This window comes from Prionailurus bengalensis, chromosome B3, assembly GCF_016509475.1.
Source record: "Prionailurus bengalensis isolate Pbe53 chromosome B3, Fcat_Pben_1.1_paternal_pri, whole genome shotgun sequence".
In the NCBI taxonomy this organism is placed as follows: Eukaryota; Metazoa; Chordata; class Mammalia; order Carnivora; family Felidae; genus Prionailurus; species Prionailurus bengalensis.
The window spans coordinates 108,639,748-108,654,692 of NC_057355.1; the positions used below are offsets into that span (position 1 = coordinate 108,639,748).

The window sequence follows — 14,945 nt, forward strand, 5'->3', positions numbered from 1 at the left end:
GAAGAGCAAACATTTCTAATAAATTTTAACTTGATAAACTAGTGATGTCTTGCAATACAAGTAGTACGTGATGCCAGATGTCACATGATCACAACTGAGCCAATAATTCTTCTCTCTCTCTCTTGCTGAGGGATGGTGGGTGATTGTCTTCCATGCTTGATGCTCGGTCTCAGGCTCTGGTGTTTGGCAGAAATCAGTGAGTTTTCAGAACCTTGGAAGGTGCCCACAACTGGCACTGGTATATTTTTTGTCACTTCGAAACACCTATGGACAGTCCTTTGCTTTTCCATACGAGTAAGCTTAGGAATGCTTTGCTTCATTCTAGGTCATTGGAAATGTTCCTTGTTAAAGTTGCACGGAAAGAAACATTCCATTGAGCCAATAGATAGCAGTGATTCTGTTAGTGATAGTGAAAGTCGTCCTACACAATAACCTTCCTCTCACACCAGCCACGAAGGTTTCCAAAGGTTAGTGCAGGTTAATTTGTTTCTTTTTCTTTATATTTTGTATTTTATTTATTATTTTGTATTATATTACAGTATTGTAATCATTTTTATGTGAATATTTTAGGATTGTGGAACGAATCATCTGAATTTCCATTATTTCTTATGGGGAAATTTGCTTGCGCTTTGGATTACAAGCATGTTTCTGGAACGAATTATGCTCACAAACCAAGGTTTTATTACCGTGTTCTAATATGGGTAGATTTCAGTAGGTGTGTTATGTCAAAAAAGAAAACAGTCATGGGAGAGATTTGTGTTTGTTCTCTTTACATGCATACAATATTTAACTTCATTCAATTTTCCTGTTAGAAAACAATGGCAGAAATGCTTTATGGAGTCATCTCTCTTGATCACAAGGCTCTGTCTAGGCAGTTGTCAGTAGAAAGTGTTATCAACTTGACTGCTTTTTATGAGGGTATTTCTTTTACATTTGCTTGTCTGTGCTGACCTCAATCCCTGGACTCTGTCTTACTTAAGTGGGCTTTTGAGGCAAATAATAATTTAAGGCTCTTCTTTTGAGGAAGGGTGAGAAGCTCTGCCCATCCACTCTGTCTGCCCTTTTAGGACTTCTCCCCTTCAGACTTCCTGTCCCTCATTTCCTCTTTCATTGTAAGCTGCTGATCCATTGACACACTAATGGGTGCATCAGGAGCCTTTGGCTCACTTATCCCACACCCCTTCTACCTCCTGATTTTGCTTCTGTTTCTTCCTGTAGATCATTGAAGATCTTCCCTTAATCCTGGTGTTCAGAACCTCACAATGATGTGTTAGGTGTAGGCCTTCTTTTAATTCATTCTGCCTAATATATTGTGTCCTTTTCAGTAGGAGACTAGTGTCCTTCTTCCACTCTGAGAAATGGTCCCATCTTTGTGAAATATCTTACCTTTTTCTGTTCTTTTTAGAACACCTTTGAGTAGTGGGTGGCCCCACTATTTATATGTACCTTTGCATATTTAGAAATGGATAAGGAACAATACTGCTCTCTTGCCCTGCATACCACTTTCTCCTGCCCACTGAGAATCTAGATCTTCCCCCTTGTTTCTCAGGGTACCACGGTAGTTTTCAATCCTACTCTTCATTACAACCCCTCTGGGATGGGGCTTAGGCACGCCTTTAAAGAAATGGGTCAGATGTCAGGTCTACCATGTATGAACTATGTTCCAATTCATTTAACCTTTCTGGCTCTCAGTTTCCTTATCTGTAAAATAGAGATAATAGCACTTACTTCATATGGTTGTCAGGAGGATCATATGAAATAATGCTTGTCAAGTGGCTTGTTACAAGCTGGTGGATGCTCAATAAAGACAGCATGACAGACAAAGTAACAGTTGAAATGTAGCACGTGCTTGGCAATGTATCAAATCCTTCATGTGAATCACTCTATCTTCAGAGCCTGTTTAGACAAGTATGTTTATTATTGGTTTGTGAGTCCACCAGGTAAGAACTGTTTTGATTTATTTGTGTTGCATTCTTTACCTTGTGGTATACATATTTTATGTACTTCGTAGCACATTTATGCTTCTTACTCTACATTTAAAAATGTTATTTACTATTTTTCAATGTTGTTTATCATGTGTCATGTTAATAACTATTCCATTAGGTTGCTTTCTATAATTGACTTAGTCATTCTACTAGTGTTGGACCTCCATAGGCAAAGAACAGGTTTCTTCGAAGCTTTTGATGTGTCCTGTCAAACTGCCCTTCAAAGGTTGTGCCGTTTTGGAGTAACATGGGATAGTTTTTGATGTAGCTGTTTTAATCTCTAAATTCTCTAATTCTAATTCTGTTCATGCATACATGAGCAGGGGAGAGGCAGAGGGAAAGAGAGAGTCCCAAGCAGGTTTCACACTCAGTGCGTAGCCCCATGTGGGGCTTGATACCATGACCACAAGATCATGACTTGAGCCCAAATCAAGAATCAGACACTTAACCTACTGAACCTCCCAGGCACCCTCTTATTCTATTTATTATTATTATCATTATTTTTTAATGTTTATTTTTGAGAGAGAGAGAGAGGGAGAGAGAGAGAGAGAGAGAGAGAGAGAGAGAGAGAGAGGAGAACAGTGGGGGAGGGGCAGAGAGAGAGAGAGGGAGACAGAATCTGAAGTAGGCTCCAGGCTCTGGGCTGTCAGCACAGAGGCTGATGCAGGGCTCCAACCCACAAACTGTGAGATCATGACCTGAGCCGAAATCGGACGCTTAACCAACTGAACCACTCAGGCACCCCTCTCTAATTCTACTTTAAAGTGGAATGGAGGTTGTGTGAAGTGTTCCTTAAGAAATCAGAAAAATGGCAGTAATTCAGTCAGTCAAGCAATTAACCAAAAAGCATTTAGATATTGTATTAGGAATTGTATAGAAGTCCAAAGTTAAGAGTGTGACTAAGAAATTGTAATAGCGATAAAGAAAAAAACCCCAAAGAAACCTCTAGTCTGTAACAGGACCTATAATACTGAGTTTCAAGTAGTCAGTACAATTATGCAAATTATTACATTGTGTTACAAGCTGCTAGTCGTGTGTGTGTGTGTGTGTGTGTGTGTGTGTGTGTGTGTGCATAAATAGAGAGGGGACTTCTTGTCCCTTGCCTTCCTTGAAAGTCAGGACCAGCTCTGGATAAAAGCTGTTACACAGGTGAGGTCTATACTGGCAGACAGCCCCTTCCCACAGGGACTTTGCACCGTGTGCTGTGTACTACCTGTGGAGTGTCTCCCCCAGGAGCCACCAAAGGACACATGACATAGGCTGGGGACATTCAGAGTCTTCCCCAGATTGATTTAAGGAGGTGGATAGAGAAAAATCCTCTTTCCACTGGGGCCGTGAAGCTGGAAATCTGGGCAGCAGGGGCTCCTGGTGGCCATTTCTCCTGACTGCAGAGAGGCAATTTTGGACAGCAGGCTGAAAGCCACAAATATAGATGTTTGTTTCTAAACTAATTCCCACTTCTTCCCCCATGTCTCAGATGGCATTCTGTCCTGCAGTCTCCGAAAGGCACAGTCTCTCTCCTCTCTTGTGTTGCCCCCCCCCCCCCACTAACAACCCCTCTGCCCAGCGGTCCTGTCTTCCTCCTCAGCTCTCACTCTCGTCCTCATTCCAGCCAAACCTTTTGAAAGAGTGTCTACACTCATTCTCTCCACTTCCTTGTTTTTCGCCTCAAGCTACTCCAAATGGGCTTCAGCCCCCATCCCTCTACAGAAACAGCTCAAAGATTACTGAGGATGTCCATTGCCATCTCTACATGGCCACTTTTAGTCCTTGTTTACTTAATCTCTTGGTGTCATTCGGCCTAGCCCACCAATTCTTTCTTGAAAACCCTCTGATTGTTTTTCGCGATACCTGGATATTACATCGTCCTGGTTTTTCTCTTATGTTCCTGCTGCTGCTCTGAACCCCCTTGTCTGCCTCTCCTCCATCTATACATGTTGGAGTTTCTGGAGGGCTCTATTGTAGGTCCCTTTCTTTCCTCATACTACACTCTACTCCCATCTTTTCTCCATAGATGTTATCCACAGTTCTGGCTTTGATTGCAGATCTACATACCAAGGGCTGCTCACTTTAGGTCTTTAGCTCAGACTGCATCTCTGAGCTTCACAAGCTCGCAGCTGAGTGCCCACTTCAGATTTCAACTCAAATGTATCGGGATGTATCAAACCTGCCATGTTTCAAATTGAACTGTCTCTCTCCACAAATGTGCTCTTTCTCTGGTGTTTCCTGATCACCAATGGCTCCCCGGTCTGTACGGACACCTTCCTCTTCCTCATTCCCTCCCTTCGGTCCGTCACCAAGGCATGGCCATTTCACCTCTCAAACACCCCTCACATCCATCTCCACCTCCGTCACCACCACTCAAGTCCCAGTCACCATCTTCTCTCCTCTGGACTTGGGCATCAGCTTCCTAACTGGTCTCCCCACACCCATGCTTGCTCCTTCCAAGCCACTCTTCACACAGCCCTAGAAAGATTTTTTTTAAAGTTTGTTTGTTTGTTTGTTTAAGCAATTGTTACACCCAAGCGGGGCTTGAACTCATGACTAAGAGTCCCATGCTCTCCTGACTGAGCCAGCCAGGTGCCCCCTGACCCCCAAGCGATATTAAAATACAAATCTCATCCTGTCCCTGTCCCTGCTTAAAAACCTTAAAAGACTCTTATAAAGAGTCTTCCAGCTGCCTACAGACCGTGTCCAAAGACTTTCCCAGGATTTACCAATCTGGTCCATCTTGGACCCTGACCTACCTTTTCAGGTGAATTTCAGTCACTTTCCCCTCACCTTTTTTTGGCTTCAGCCACACAGAGCCCTCCCTGTTCCTGAAGGAGGCCAAGCTTTCCTTTTTCTTGGGCACCCTGAACAAACTGATGCTTCTGCTATGTACTTCTTCAGGGGACCCTTTCCTGACCACCCCCCTCCAGGTTCCATTGTCCTATTGCACCTGACGCGCTTCCTTCACTGCACACCCTGCATGTGTGATCTATTTCATGTTTCTCCAGGCCATGGGACTATAAGTCCCAGGAGAGCAGGCACCAGGGCTGTCCTGCTGATAGCTCTGTCACCCCTGGCCCTCCCCCCTGTGCCTGGTGCTGATGGGGCAAAGATGGAGCATCTAGTGTCCCTCACATCCCAACCCCAGGGTAGATGAGCAGCTGCCCACTATTTGGGGACTGTCTTTTTTTAGTGCCAAAACCCAACAGCAGCAAATCTTTCAGTGGTTCTTTTTTTTTTTTTTTTTAAGTTTATTTATTTATTTTGAGAGACAGCAGGAACGAGCAGGGGAGGGGCACAGAGAGAGGGAAGGAGAGAATCCCAAGCAGGCTCCAGGCTGTCAGTGCAGAGCCCCACCTGGGGTGGAGGTGGGGTGCTTGGGTCCCATCTCCCCCACCCTGATCTCACGACCTGAGTGGAAATCAAGAGTCCCATGCTCAACCGACTGAGCCACCCAGGCACCCCTCTTTCAGTGGTTCTTAGAGCTAGAGCCCTGCTCTCTGTAGGACAGGGTGACAGAGTTGGCTCAAATGGTCCCCTTGACCTCTTCCCCGGAGCACTTGGGCCAGATGGGAGCTCCCGGGATGTTTGGAAGCTTGTTTTATAAGCCTTACCTAAAGCAAAGTGTCATTAGGATGATGTGCTGAATCCCTGCCCTGTTCTCTTGAAGTTTTGATGTTTCTAAGACAGGTCCTCCCACTCCCCACCTCCCCAACCCGCCCCACTCCGGACAGCCCATCGTTCTTACTTGTTTTCATAGTGTAGTGTGCCTTCCTTCACACGTGTGAAATTGTGGAGAACCTACTTAGGGAGCCCCAAACAGGGCTTTCAGTGGAGGGGGCTAGGAAGACCGACTGGCTCTTCAGACCGACTGGCTCAGAACAGCCAGACGGAATGTAATTTTCTTAAACATCGCCTAGGCTTTATGCAAGACAAACTGGTTGTGGCTGGCCCTCAGGAGCAAGCTTTGCGGTGGGGCAGAGCGGACGGAAAGGTTCTCCCAAGGGCCCAAAAATTACTGGAGCCACGGGTGGGAAGGAACAAAAGGCTGCCCACTCCAACACAGCAACAAACTGGAATGTTCCTCGGAGAGGCGGTTTCTTTGGCGCACACGTGCCAGGGGCAGTGTTCGGGTGTGAACATCTTCTGCCTTCGCTCTGCCGGGCAGACCGGGAACCACCCGGAGAGAAAGAGAAATCGTACATCTCATGTCTGTCTTCAGAACCGACCTTTCCTGCTCTTTGTGCAACAAGGCACACCTCTCCAAGGAAGGAGGCGGACAGGATTTCCATCTTTACCGCCGCCCTATTAACAACAACAACAAAAAAACAACCGTGTAATTACTCTCTGCAGGAAAGGCGCACAAACAGGATGGGCCCGAGCTGAACCCGGGATGAGCCATCCCAGGAAAAGATCAGGAAAAGGAACCTCCCCACCGTGCGCCCGCCTCTGCCCAGGGCCTCTCCCAGACGGCCAGGAAGGCTCGCTGGCCCAGCTCCTCGGGTGGTAAGGAGGTGCCGGCGACTCCTGGAGCGCAGGTTCCCTGTTCCTGCACCTCCTCCCCGCCTTCCAGCATTCCCTGGACTTGACCCCCGGGCCTCAGGTGTTGGCGCGCGCTAGGCCTCGAGCCCTTCCCTTTTTCGCCTGAACCTGGGGGAGCATCTAGCCCACAGGGCACGGCCAGACCCTGCGCGGCACGGAGCGCGAGCAGAGCGGGACCAGCGGGCCGGCGTGGGAGCTCCCCGGCTGCGTGCGCCCGGCCGCCGACCCACCGCCGGGTCCAGCCTGCTGTGCGCCACGCCCCCGGGGTTCGAAAGGCGCGGGAGCCGGCGCAGGGCTTCTGTGAACTTGGAGCCTGGCGGCGCGAGACTCCTGCCGGGGATGCGGCGGCAGCTGCTTCCTGGTTTGAAGCTCGCCGAGGGGGGGAGAGCGTGAGCCGGCGGAGGCGGGGGCAGGAGGAGAAGCAGGAGGAGGCGGGGGCAAGAGAAGCTTGGGGCTGGAGCTAACCGGACGGGTCGCTCCGGCTCTCCAGGGAGAGGAGCTTCCCGGCCCTGGAGAAGGGGCGAGTCCTGTGCGAGCCCCCGGGAAGCGCCTGGCGCTCAAGAGGGACGATCGGGCTACCCCGGCTCGCGGAGAGCTCGGCTGCGGGCTCCCCTCCTTTCCACCTCGCGAGGGAGGGGGCGAGGGAAGGAGGGGAGGGGAAGGTCCCGCGGAGGAGGCAGAATGGCCAGTCGAGGGGGGCTTGGCCGCTGCTTTTCCCAGGAGCTGCCTCCACTCCTGCGGCTGCCGGGAGGGCTGGCCTGAGCAGGGGCTCCAGGCTCTCCCGCTGCGAGCCAGCGCGGCCCCCCCGGGCCGGGGCAGCGGCGCGGGCATGACGTCCGGCAACATGAAGTTCAATGGTTACTTGAGGGTCCGCATCGGCGAGGCTGTGGGGCTGCAGCCCACCCGCTGGTCCCTGCGCCACTCGCTTTTCAAGAAGGGCTACCAGCTGCTCGACCCCTACCTGACGGTGAGCGTAGACCAGGTGCGCGTGGGCCAGACCAGCACCAAACAGAAGACCAACAAACCCACGTACAATGAGGAGTTCTGCGCCAACGTCACGGACGGTGGCCACCTCGAACTGGCCGTCTTCCACGAGACGCCCCTGGGCTATGACCACTTCGTGGCCAACTGCACTCTGCAATTCCAGGAGCTGCTGCGCACCGCCGGCGCCTCGGACACCTTCGAGGGCTGGGTGAGTGACTGTGATCCCTCCCCGTTGTGTCCACTTGACTTCTTTCCCCCCTCCACTTTTCAAAACTCGCCCCGGTCCCGCTTCCCCCAGCCTGTTGCCGAGCTCCGCGGCGGAGGGAATTCCCTTCAGATTTGGTCCTCGCCCAGGTGGCCGCGGCACTGGTGACGCGACCGCGGTGGGTGTGTGAGGGCTCATGTGTGTCTCCAGGAAGCCAGGCTGGACACGGTCCCCTTTGGGGATGGCAGCTTGGGCTAACGGGAAGTTAGGGTGGAGGCAGTCAGCCCCCCCTCCTGCCCGCGCCCCCCCCCCCCCCATGCTCAGACTTTGGGTAGGGCGCCCCAACTCTCCGCACATGGGTAATACCAAGGAAAGGCGAGAAGATGTGATATGAAAGTGACTTGATTTGGGCAAAGTACTTAAAGGGCTTCTGAAGAGAAAGCCATACATTCTCCCAAGTATTATTCATAATGTTTATGGATACGTGTTGGTTCAGCTGCTCAGACGTGCACACGTGTTTCGGCATGCAGATCCATTACATCCCATGGGTACATTACCTACACTGGCAGGGATCAGAGTTCCTGGGTCTGCACGTTGGCACAGCTTTATTGTTTAGCAGTTTTCCAAGGAGAGGAGGTTTACATGTGTTCGCAAGTAACTTCAGCAGCCTGAGCGGTGCGGGTCTTGTAGTGCGCCGTTTCTGCTCCTAGCCGCTCCTAGCCGTCTGGGAGCTTTGGGAACTCCTTAGCAGTTTGTGGACCACCCCCAGTTCTCCCCGCCTGACCTGCTGGTGTTTCTGTGTATTGACCAGTAATTATCCACAACTTCCTGCTTGCCACTTCTTTTCACATGGTTCCCATGAGGCAGAATTTCTGCTGCAAATGATTAAATTTCTGTTAGCTTTTGCGTCTTATTCCTCATACTGTCTTTGTGATACAGGTGTTCTTCCCACTTTTACATGATGAAGTGATAATTATACTCAAGTGGTCTGGCTTGGCAAAATAGAGTAAGCCGTTTGAAGACTCTCAGAAGTCTAATGGTTTAAGTTCTTCTGGAGGATGCCAGTTTTGAGCCAGAATGTGAATCAGGATTGAAAACCTGTTCGAAATTAACACGTGATAAGATCAGATGGGTAAAAATGAAGACTCATTTTAATATTTATTTATGCTTTGAGGAATTGGTAGTTTTACCATATATTCTGTAAAATTACAGATGGCTTGTAGAACTATCTCTTAAATAGGAGAAAACATAATGCCTTTTTAGCCATATCATTATATGGGGTTAATTTCTCTTCGCTGAACTTATTTTATGAAATTTAGAAGTGGATTGGAGAGGAATGGCTAAAATAAAGTTAGAGACTTGCATTTTATCCTTTGAATTTCTGGACAGACCCAGGTGAGCCTAGGAATCCAAATGGAATTACTGAATTAGTGTTTGATTGATAGGAGTTAGGTTGGGAAAGCTCTAGAGGAACTGGGTTCTAAGTATGGTGGTGTAGACTGGCCAATGGCTGTTAGAAGCATGGCCTCCGCTAGAGAACCTAGACTAGTCCTTCTTATCCCTGGTCTGCACATTGACTCACATGGGGAACTATTGAAAATCCCCACTTTTAAATACTCTAAGAATCTCTGGCTGTGGGACCCCAGGGTCAGTACTTTCAGACTCCCAGGTGATTCCAATGGGCAGTTAAGGTTGAGAACCTGTGGCTGAAATGAAGACCAACAGATTAGGACTGAAAGAAGCATGTGGTAAGACAAGCCAGGTTACCTGACACGGTAGAGATGTACAGAACTGCTTATGGCCCCACTGGATGGACAAAGATTTAAATGTAAATTAAATATCTATATCTATAATTGTCTGAATTAATTATATTGCGATGTTTAACACACTGGTGGTGTTTTTGAAAACATGAATGTTTGGATCTGTCAGGATTTAAAAGACCTTGAAACCAGGGATTTGTCATACATTTATATTCAATGGGGGGAGGGGCAGAGGATTTTTGTAAAAAGTTCTGGGTATTTTGAAACTGAGGATAGGATAGATAGAATGGGAAGAGTGTTTCCTTACATTTTAAGAAGAATCTTGTTAGGAAAATACTGGGAATGTATTGACGCTTGTTGTTTGAATGATCCTTTATAGATCTAAAGGTGGTTTTTAGGTTTAAAATTACAGAAATACTTATTTATCTTTAGTATATTAAATTGAAATGTGTAGTTTATTCAGACATTTACAAGTAGATTATTTGGTTTTACTCTACAATAAATTCATGTGGTGCAATTGGATTACAAATCTCTGAACTTTAACAAAAGGAAACCTAGTGACTTAATTTTTGCTAGTTCATGAGTAGAGACCCAAAAATAGAAAATATGTTTATCGTTAGAATAAAACAAAAAAGTTATGCATTCTTGCTTAATGTACTTCCTAAGTATCAAGAAAATCAACAAGATTTATTTTTGGACCAATTTTGTCAATACTACCTTCTAAGCTTGATGAAAGAAGGGATTAGATTTATTTTAATGTGGTGTATTCCTAGTACCAAGCACAGTGCCTGACCTGACATGGATTAGGCAATCAAATATTTCATTTCTAATTAAATGAAAGATTATTTCACTTAATCTACATAAAAACCCAAGGAGGTGGGTGGGATACAGTTAAAGAAGTTCTTAAACAGAAATTCACAGCATTAAACAGTTAAATTAGAAAAGATCTCAAAGACCTAAGTTTCCACCTGAAACTAAAAAAAAGAGCAAGTTGAACCAAAAGTAAGCAGAATGAAGGGAATGGTAAAGATAGAAGTCAGTGAAGTAGAAAAAAGAAACAATAGAGAAAAATCAGTGAAACAAAGAGCTGGTTCTTTGGGGAGGGGGGGGAACAATAAAATTAATAAACCTCAAACCAGAATGATCAAGAAAAAAGACAAAATTACCAATGTTAGGAAAGAGAGAACATCACTATAGATCCTACAGATGTTAAAAAATAATAATATTATGAATAATTTTATGTTAATAATTCCATAATTTAGATGAAATAAATTTCTTGAAAGACACAGACTACCTGTGCTCATTCAAATAACTTGAATATTTTTATGTTTATTAAAGTCATTGAATTTGTTGTTAGAAACCTTCCACAATGCAGACTCAAGTTCTTAAAATGGATTTACTGGTAAATTCTGTTATATATTTAGGAAAGAAACAGTGCCAACTCTACATATCCTATTTCAGAAAATAGAGAGGGAGGGGCACCTGGGGGGCTCAGTCGGTTAAGTGGGTGACTCTTGATTTTGGCTCCAGTTGTGATCTCACGGCTCGTGGGATCAAGCCCCGTGTGGGGCTCTGTGCTGATAGCGTGGAGTCTGCTTGGGCTTCTCTCTACCTCTCTCTCTGCCCCTCACCCATGCACACATGCTCTCTTTTTCTCTCAAAATAAATAACCATTAAAAAAAAATAGAGAAGGAAACACATCCCAACTCATTTCATGACCCTTATACCAAAACCTGATGAAAACATTATAAGAAAATACAAGTATAGACCAACACCCCTCGTGAACATAGATATAAAAATTCTTAAGTTTTAGCAAATCAAATCCAACAATATAGCAAATGGGTAGTACATCATGACCAAATGAGGTTTATAATCAGGACTGCAACTTAAAAATCAGTGCAATTCTTCATGTTAACAGAATAGAAGAGGAAATTGGTGTGATCATTTTAATAAATATAGAAAAAGTATTTGACAAAATTAGGGATCCATTTATGATAAAAACTCTCAACAAATTAGTAATAGAATGGAACTTACTCAGCCTGCTGAAGGACATCTGTGAAAAACCTATAGGTAACATCTTAATGGTGAAAGAAGGAATGATATTCCCCTAAGATCAGAAATGGCAAGGATGACTATTCTTATTTCTGTTCAACAGTATGTTGGAGGTCCCATTCAGTGCATTAGGCAATTTTAAAAAATAAAATACATAAAGATCACAAAGGAAGAAGTAAAACTGTCTTTATTTGCAGACAGCATTACTGGGTAAATATAAGCTCCACTCACTGAAATCACACAGTGGTGAATGAATCTTTCAAATAATTCTTAAAAACCTCTTTTAAGAGGTATTCTTAAACAGTTCTGCACAAGCATCACAGATTGGCCATGTGTTTTACTTCTGGATGACTGTTTGTAGAAAATTCTAAGATCTCTATAAAAGGGCTGCTAGATCTAACAAGTGAGTGTAGCTGGGTGGCAGGATCTAAACCAATATACAAAAGTCAGTTGTACTTCTATATACGATTAGTGGGCAACTGAAAACTGAAATAGAAAAAATACAACTTTTAAGAGCATCAGAGATAAATAAAATTGGGTAAATGTGATAAAGGATATGCAAAACTGAAAATGACAAAATATTGCTGAAATAAAGATCTAAATTAATGGAGAAGGGGTACTGTGTTTATAAGTAGGAAGATTCAATATTGTTAAGACCCCAAATCTTCCCAAACTGTTCAATAGATTTATTGCAATCCTAGTCAAAATCTCAGCAAGCTTTGTTGTAGAAGTTGACAGACCAATTTTAAAATTTATATGGATGTGCAAAAGACCTAGACTCACCTAAGAATAATTTTGAAAAAGAACAAGTTGGAGGACTTACACCAACTGATTTGCAGACTTACTGTAAATGCTACCATAATCAAGATAATGTGTTATTGGAGTGAAGAGAGTCCAACAGGTCTGTGGGATGGAAGAAAGTCTAGAAATAGATCCATACATATATATTTGGTTGATTTTTTTTTTTGACAGAGATGTCAAGACAACTTAATGGGGAAATAATCTTTTCAGAAGTGGTACTTGAACAATTGAATAGCGAAATGGAGAAATATGAGTGTTAATCTTTACCTGACACCACACACAAAAATTAACCCAAAATGGATCATAGACCTCAACATAGGAGTTTAACTGTAAAACTTCTATAAGAACACAGAAGAAAATCGTAGTGACATTGGGTTCAGCAAATATTTTTAAGATAGGGCACAAAAAGCACCAACTATTAAAAAATTAAATCAGACTTTATAAAAATGAAGAATTATTGCCTTTCAAAAGACTTAAGAAAGTGAAAAAACAAGCCACAGATAGGGAGGAACTATTTTCAACATTAAATCAGAAGAAAGACTTGTAACGTGAACATATAAAAGAACTCCTATAACTCAATGGGAAAAATAGCTGATTTAAAAATGGGGCAAAGATTTGTATAGGCACCTTCATGGAAAATAGCACATTAGAAGATGCTCAAAGTCATTAGTCATTAGTCAAAATTAAAACCAAAACCCATTTGAAAGGCTCAAGTAAGAAGACCGACCGTACCAAGTGTTAATGAGGAAGTGGAGCAGCTAGAACTCCCCTACATGGCTGTGAGGAATATAAAATGGTTTAGTCACAATGGAAACCAGTTTGGCAGTTTCTTAAAGTGTTAAACATATGCCTACCATGTGGCCTAGCTAATCGTGAGTATTTACCAAGAGAAATGAAACCATTTATGCAAAGACTTATACGTGCATGTTCATAGCTGCTTAATTTTGTAATAAAACTGGAAACTATTCAAATGTCAACAGTTGAATTAAAAACATTCTTTTACTGAAGTATAGTCGACATACAATGTCATATAAGTTTCAGGTGTCGAACATAGTGATTTGACAATTCTGTACATAATGCAGCGCTCGCCATGGTAAGTGTAGCTATCATCTATCACCACACGATGTTATTAGAGTGTTATTATATTCCTTATGCTGTACTTTTCATCCCCGTAACTTATTTTATAACTGGAAGTTTGCACCCCTAAATCCCCTTCACCTATTTTGCCCATCCCTGCAGCCCTTTCCCTCTGGTAACCACCAGTTCTCTATATTTATTAATGTTTTGTTTGCTTGTTGTTTTGTCTTTAGATTGCACATACAAGTGAAATCATCTGGCATTTATCTTTCTTTGACTTATTTCACTTAGCATAATATCCTCTAGGTCCATCCATGTTATTGCGAATGGCAAGATTTCATTCTTTATGGCTGAGCAATATCGCATGCATGTGTGTGTGTGTGTGTGTGTGTGTGTGTGTGTGTGTGTGTTTGTGTATACACACCACATCTTCTCTACCAATGGATGCTTAGGTTGCTTCCATATCTTGGCTATTGTGTATAATACTGCAGCGAACATGGTGATGCCTGTAATTTTTTGTGTTTTCATTTTTTGGGGGGTAAATAGTAGTAGAATTACTGGATTATATGCTATTTCTATTTTTCATTCTTTAAGGAACCACCATACGGTTTTCCAGAGTGGCTGCAGCAACTTATATTGCCATAACCAGTGTATGAGGGTTTCCTTTTCTCCACATCCTTGTCAACACTTGTTATCTCTTGTCTTTTTGATAATAGACATTCTGACTAGTGTGAGATATCTCATTGTGATTTTGATTTAGATTTCTCTCATGATTAGTGATGTTGAGCATCTTTTCATGTGTCTGTTGAACAGGTGAGTGACTAATGAATTGTGTACCCATACAATGGAATACTAGTAAGTAATAAAAAGTGATGAACTATTCATATAGGCAACAATATGAATGAATCTCAACATAATTTACATTGAGTGAAAGATTCCAGACAAAAAGGGGTATATACTGTATGATTTCATTTATGCAGAATTCTAGAAAATGAAAACCAGTTTGTAGTGATAGGAGGCAGATCAGTGGTTGCTTGGGAATGGGGGAGGGAGGTGTGGGAGGGATGGGCTACAAACACACAAGGAAAATTTTGAGGGAGATGAATGTATTTATTATTTTGATTGTGGTGATGGTTTCATAGTTATATCTGCTTGTGTCCAAGCTCATCAAATGGTTCACTTTCAAGGGTGTACATATTACTGTATGACAGTTATACTTCAGTAAAGCTGTAGGGGAAAAAACAATGAGGATTTTACCAAAGACGTTAAATAAGTGACCGAATGAGGTTTGAGCCAAGGCTGACTCTTGAAAACTCCATTGCCTCTTCAGTGCAGAAAATATTTATCAGAGTAAGCGCATACCAAATTCATTAAATATAGTTTCTGATTTTTTGGACGTAGTCTCATTCTCTAATTCACTGTCCGTTTCCTTTTCTGGTTCTTCTAGAACTGGCTGGTTTTGCACAATTTCTTGGATTTCTGAAAACTGAAAGTTTGTCTCCATTAAAACTTTATTTCCGTCTTTCGTGTATTTTCTCTTCATTTGCT

At 43.7% G+C, this 14,945-nt stretch overlaps 1 protein-coding gene across 1 annotated transcript in view; it reads left to right on the forward strand.

Moving 5' to 3' along the window:
- The first annotated feature begins 6,940 nt into the window (after positions 1-6,940).
- Positions 6,941-14,945, forward strand: part of PRKCH (protein kinase C eta) — a 232,392-nt gene continuing 224,387 nt past the window's right edge. Inside the window, 1 exon segment of the mRNA XM_043556305.1 lies at positions 6,941-7,710. Within this exon segment, the coding sequence (XP_043412240.1) occupies positions 7,348-7,710 (363 nt within the window). The 5' untranslated portion in view covers positions 6,941-7,347.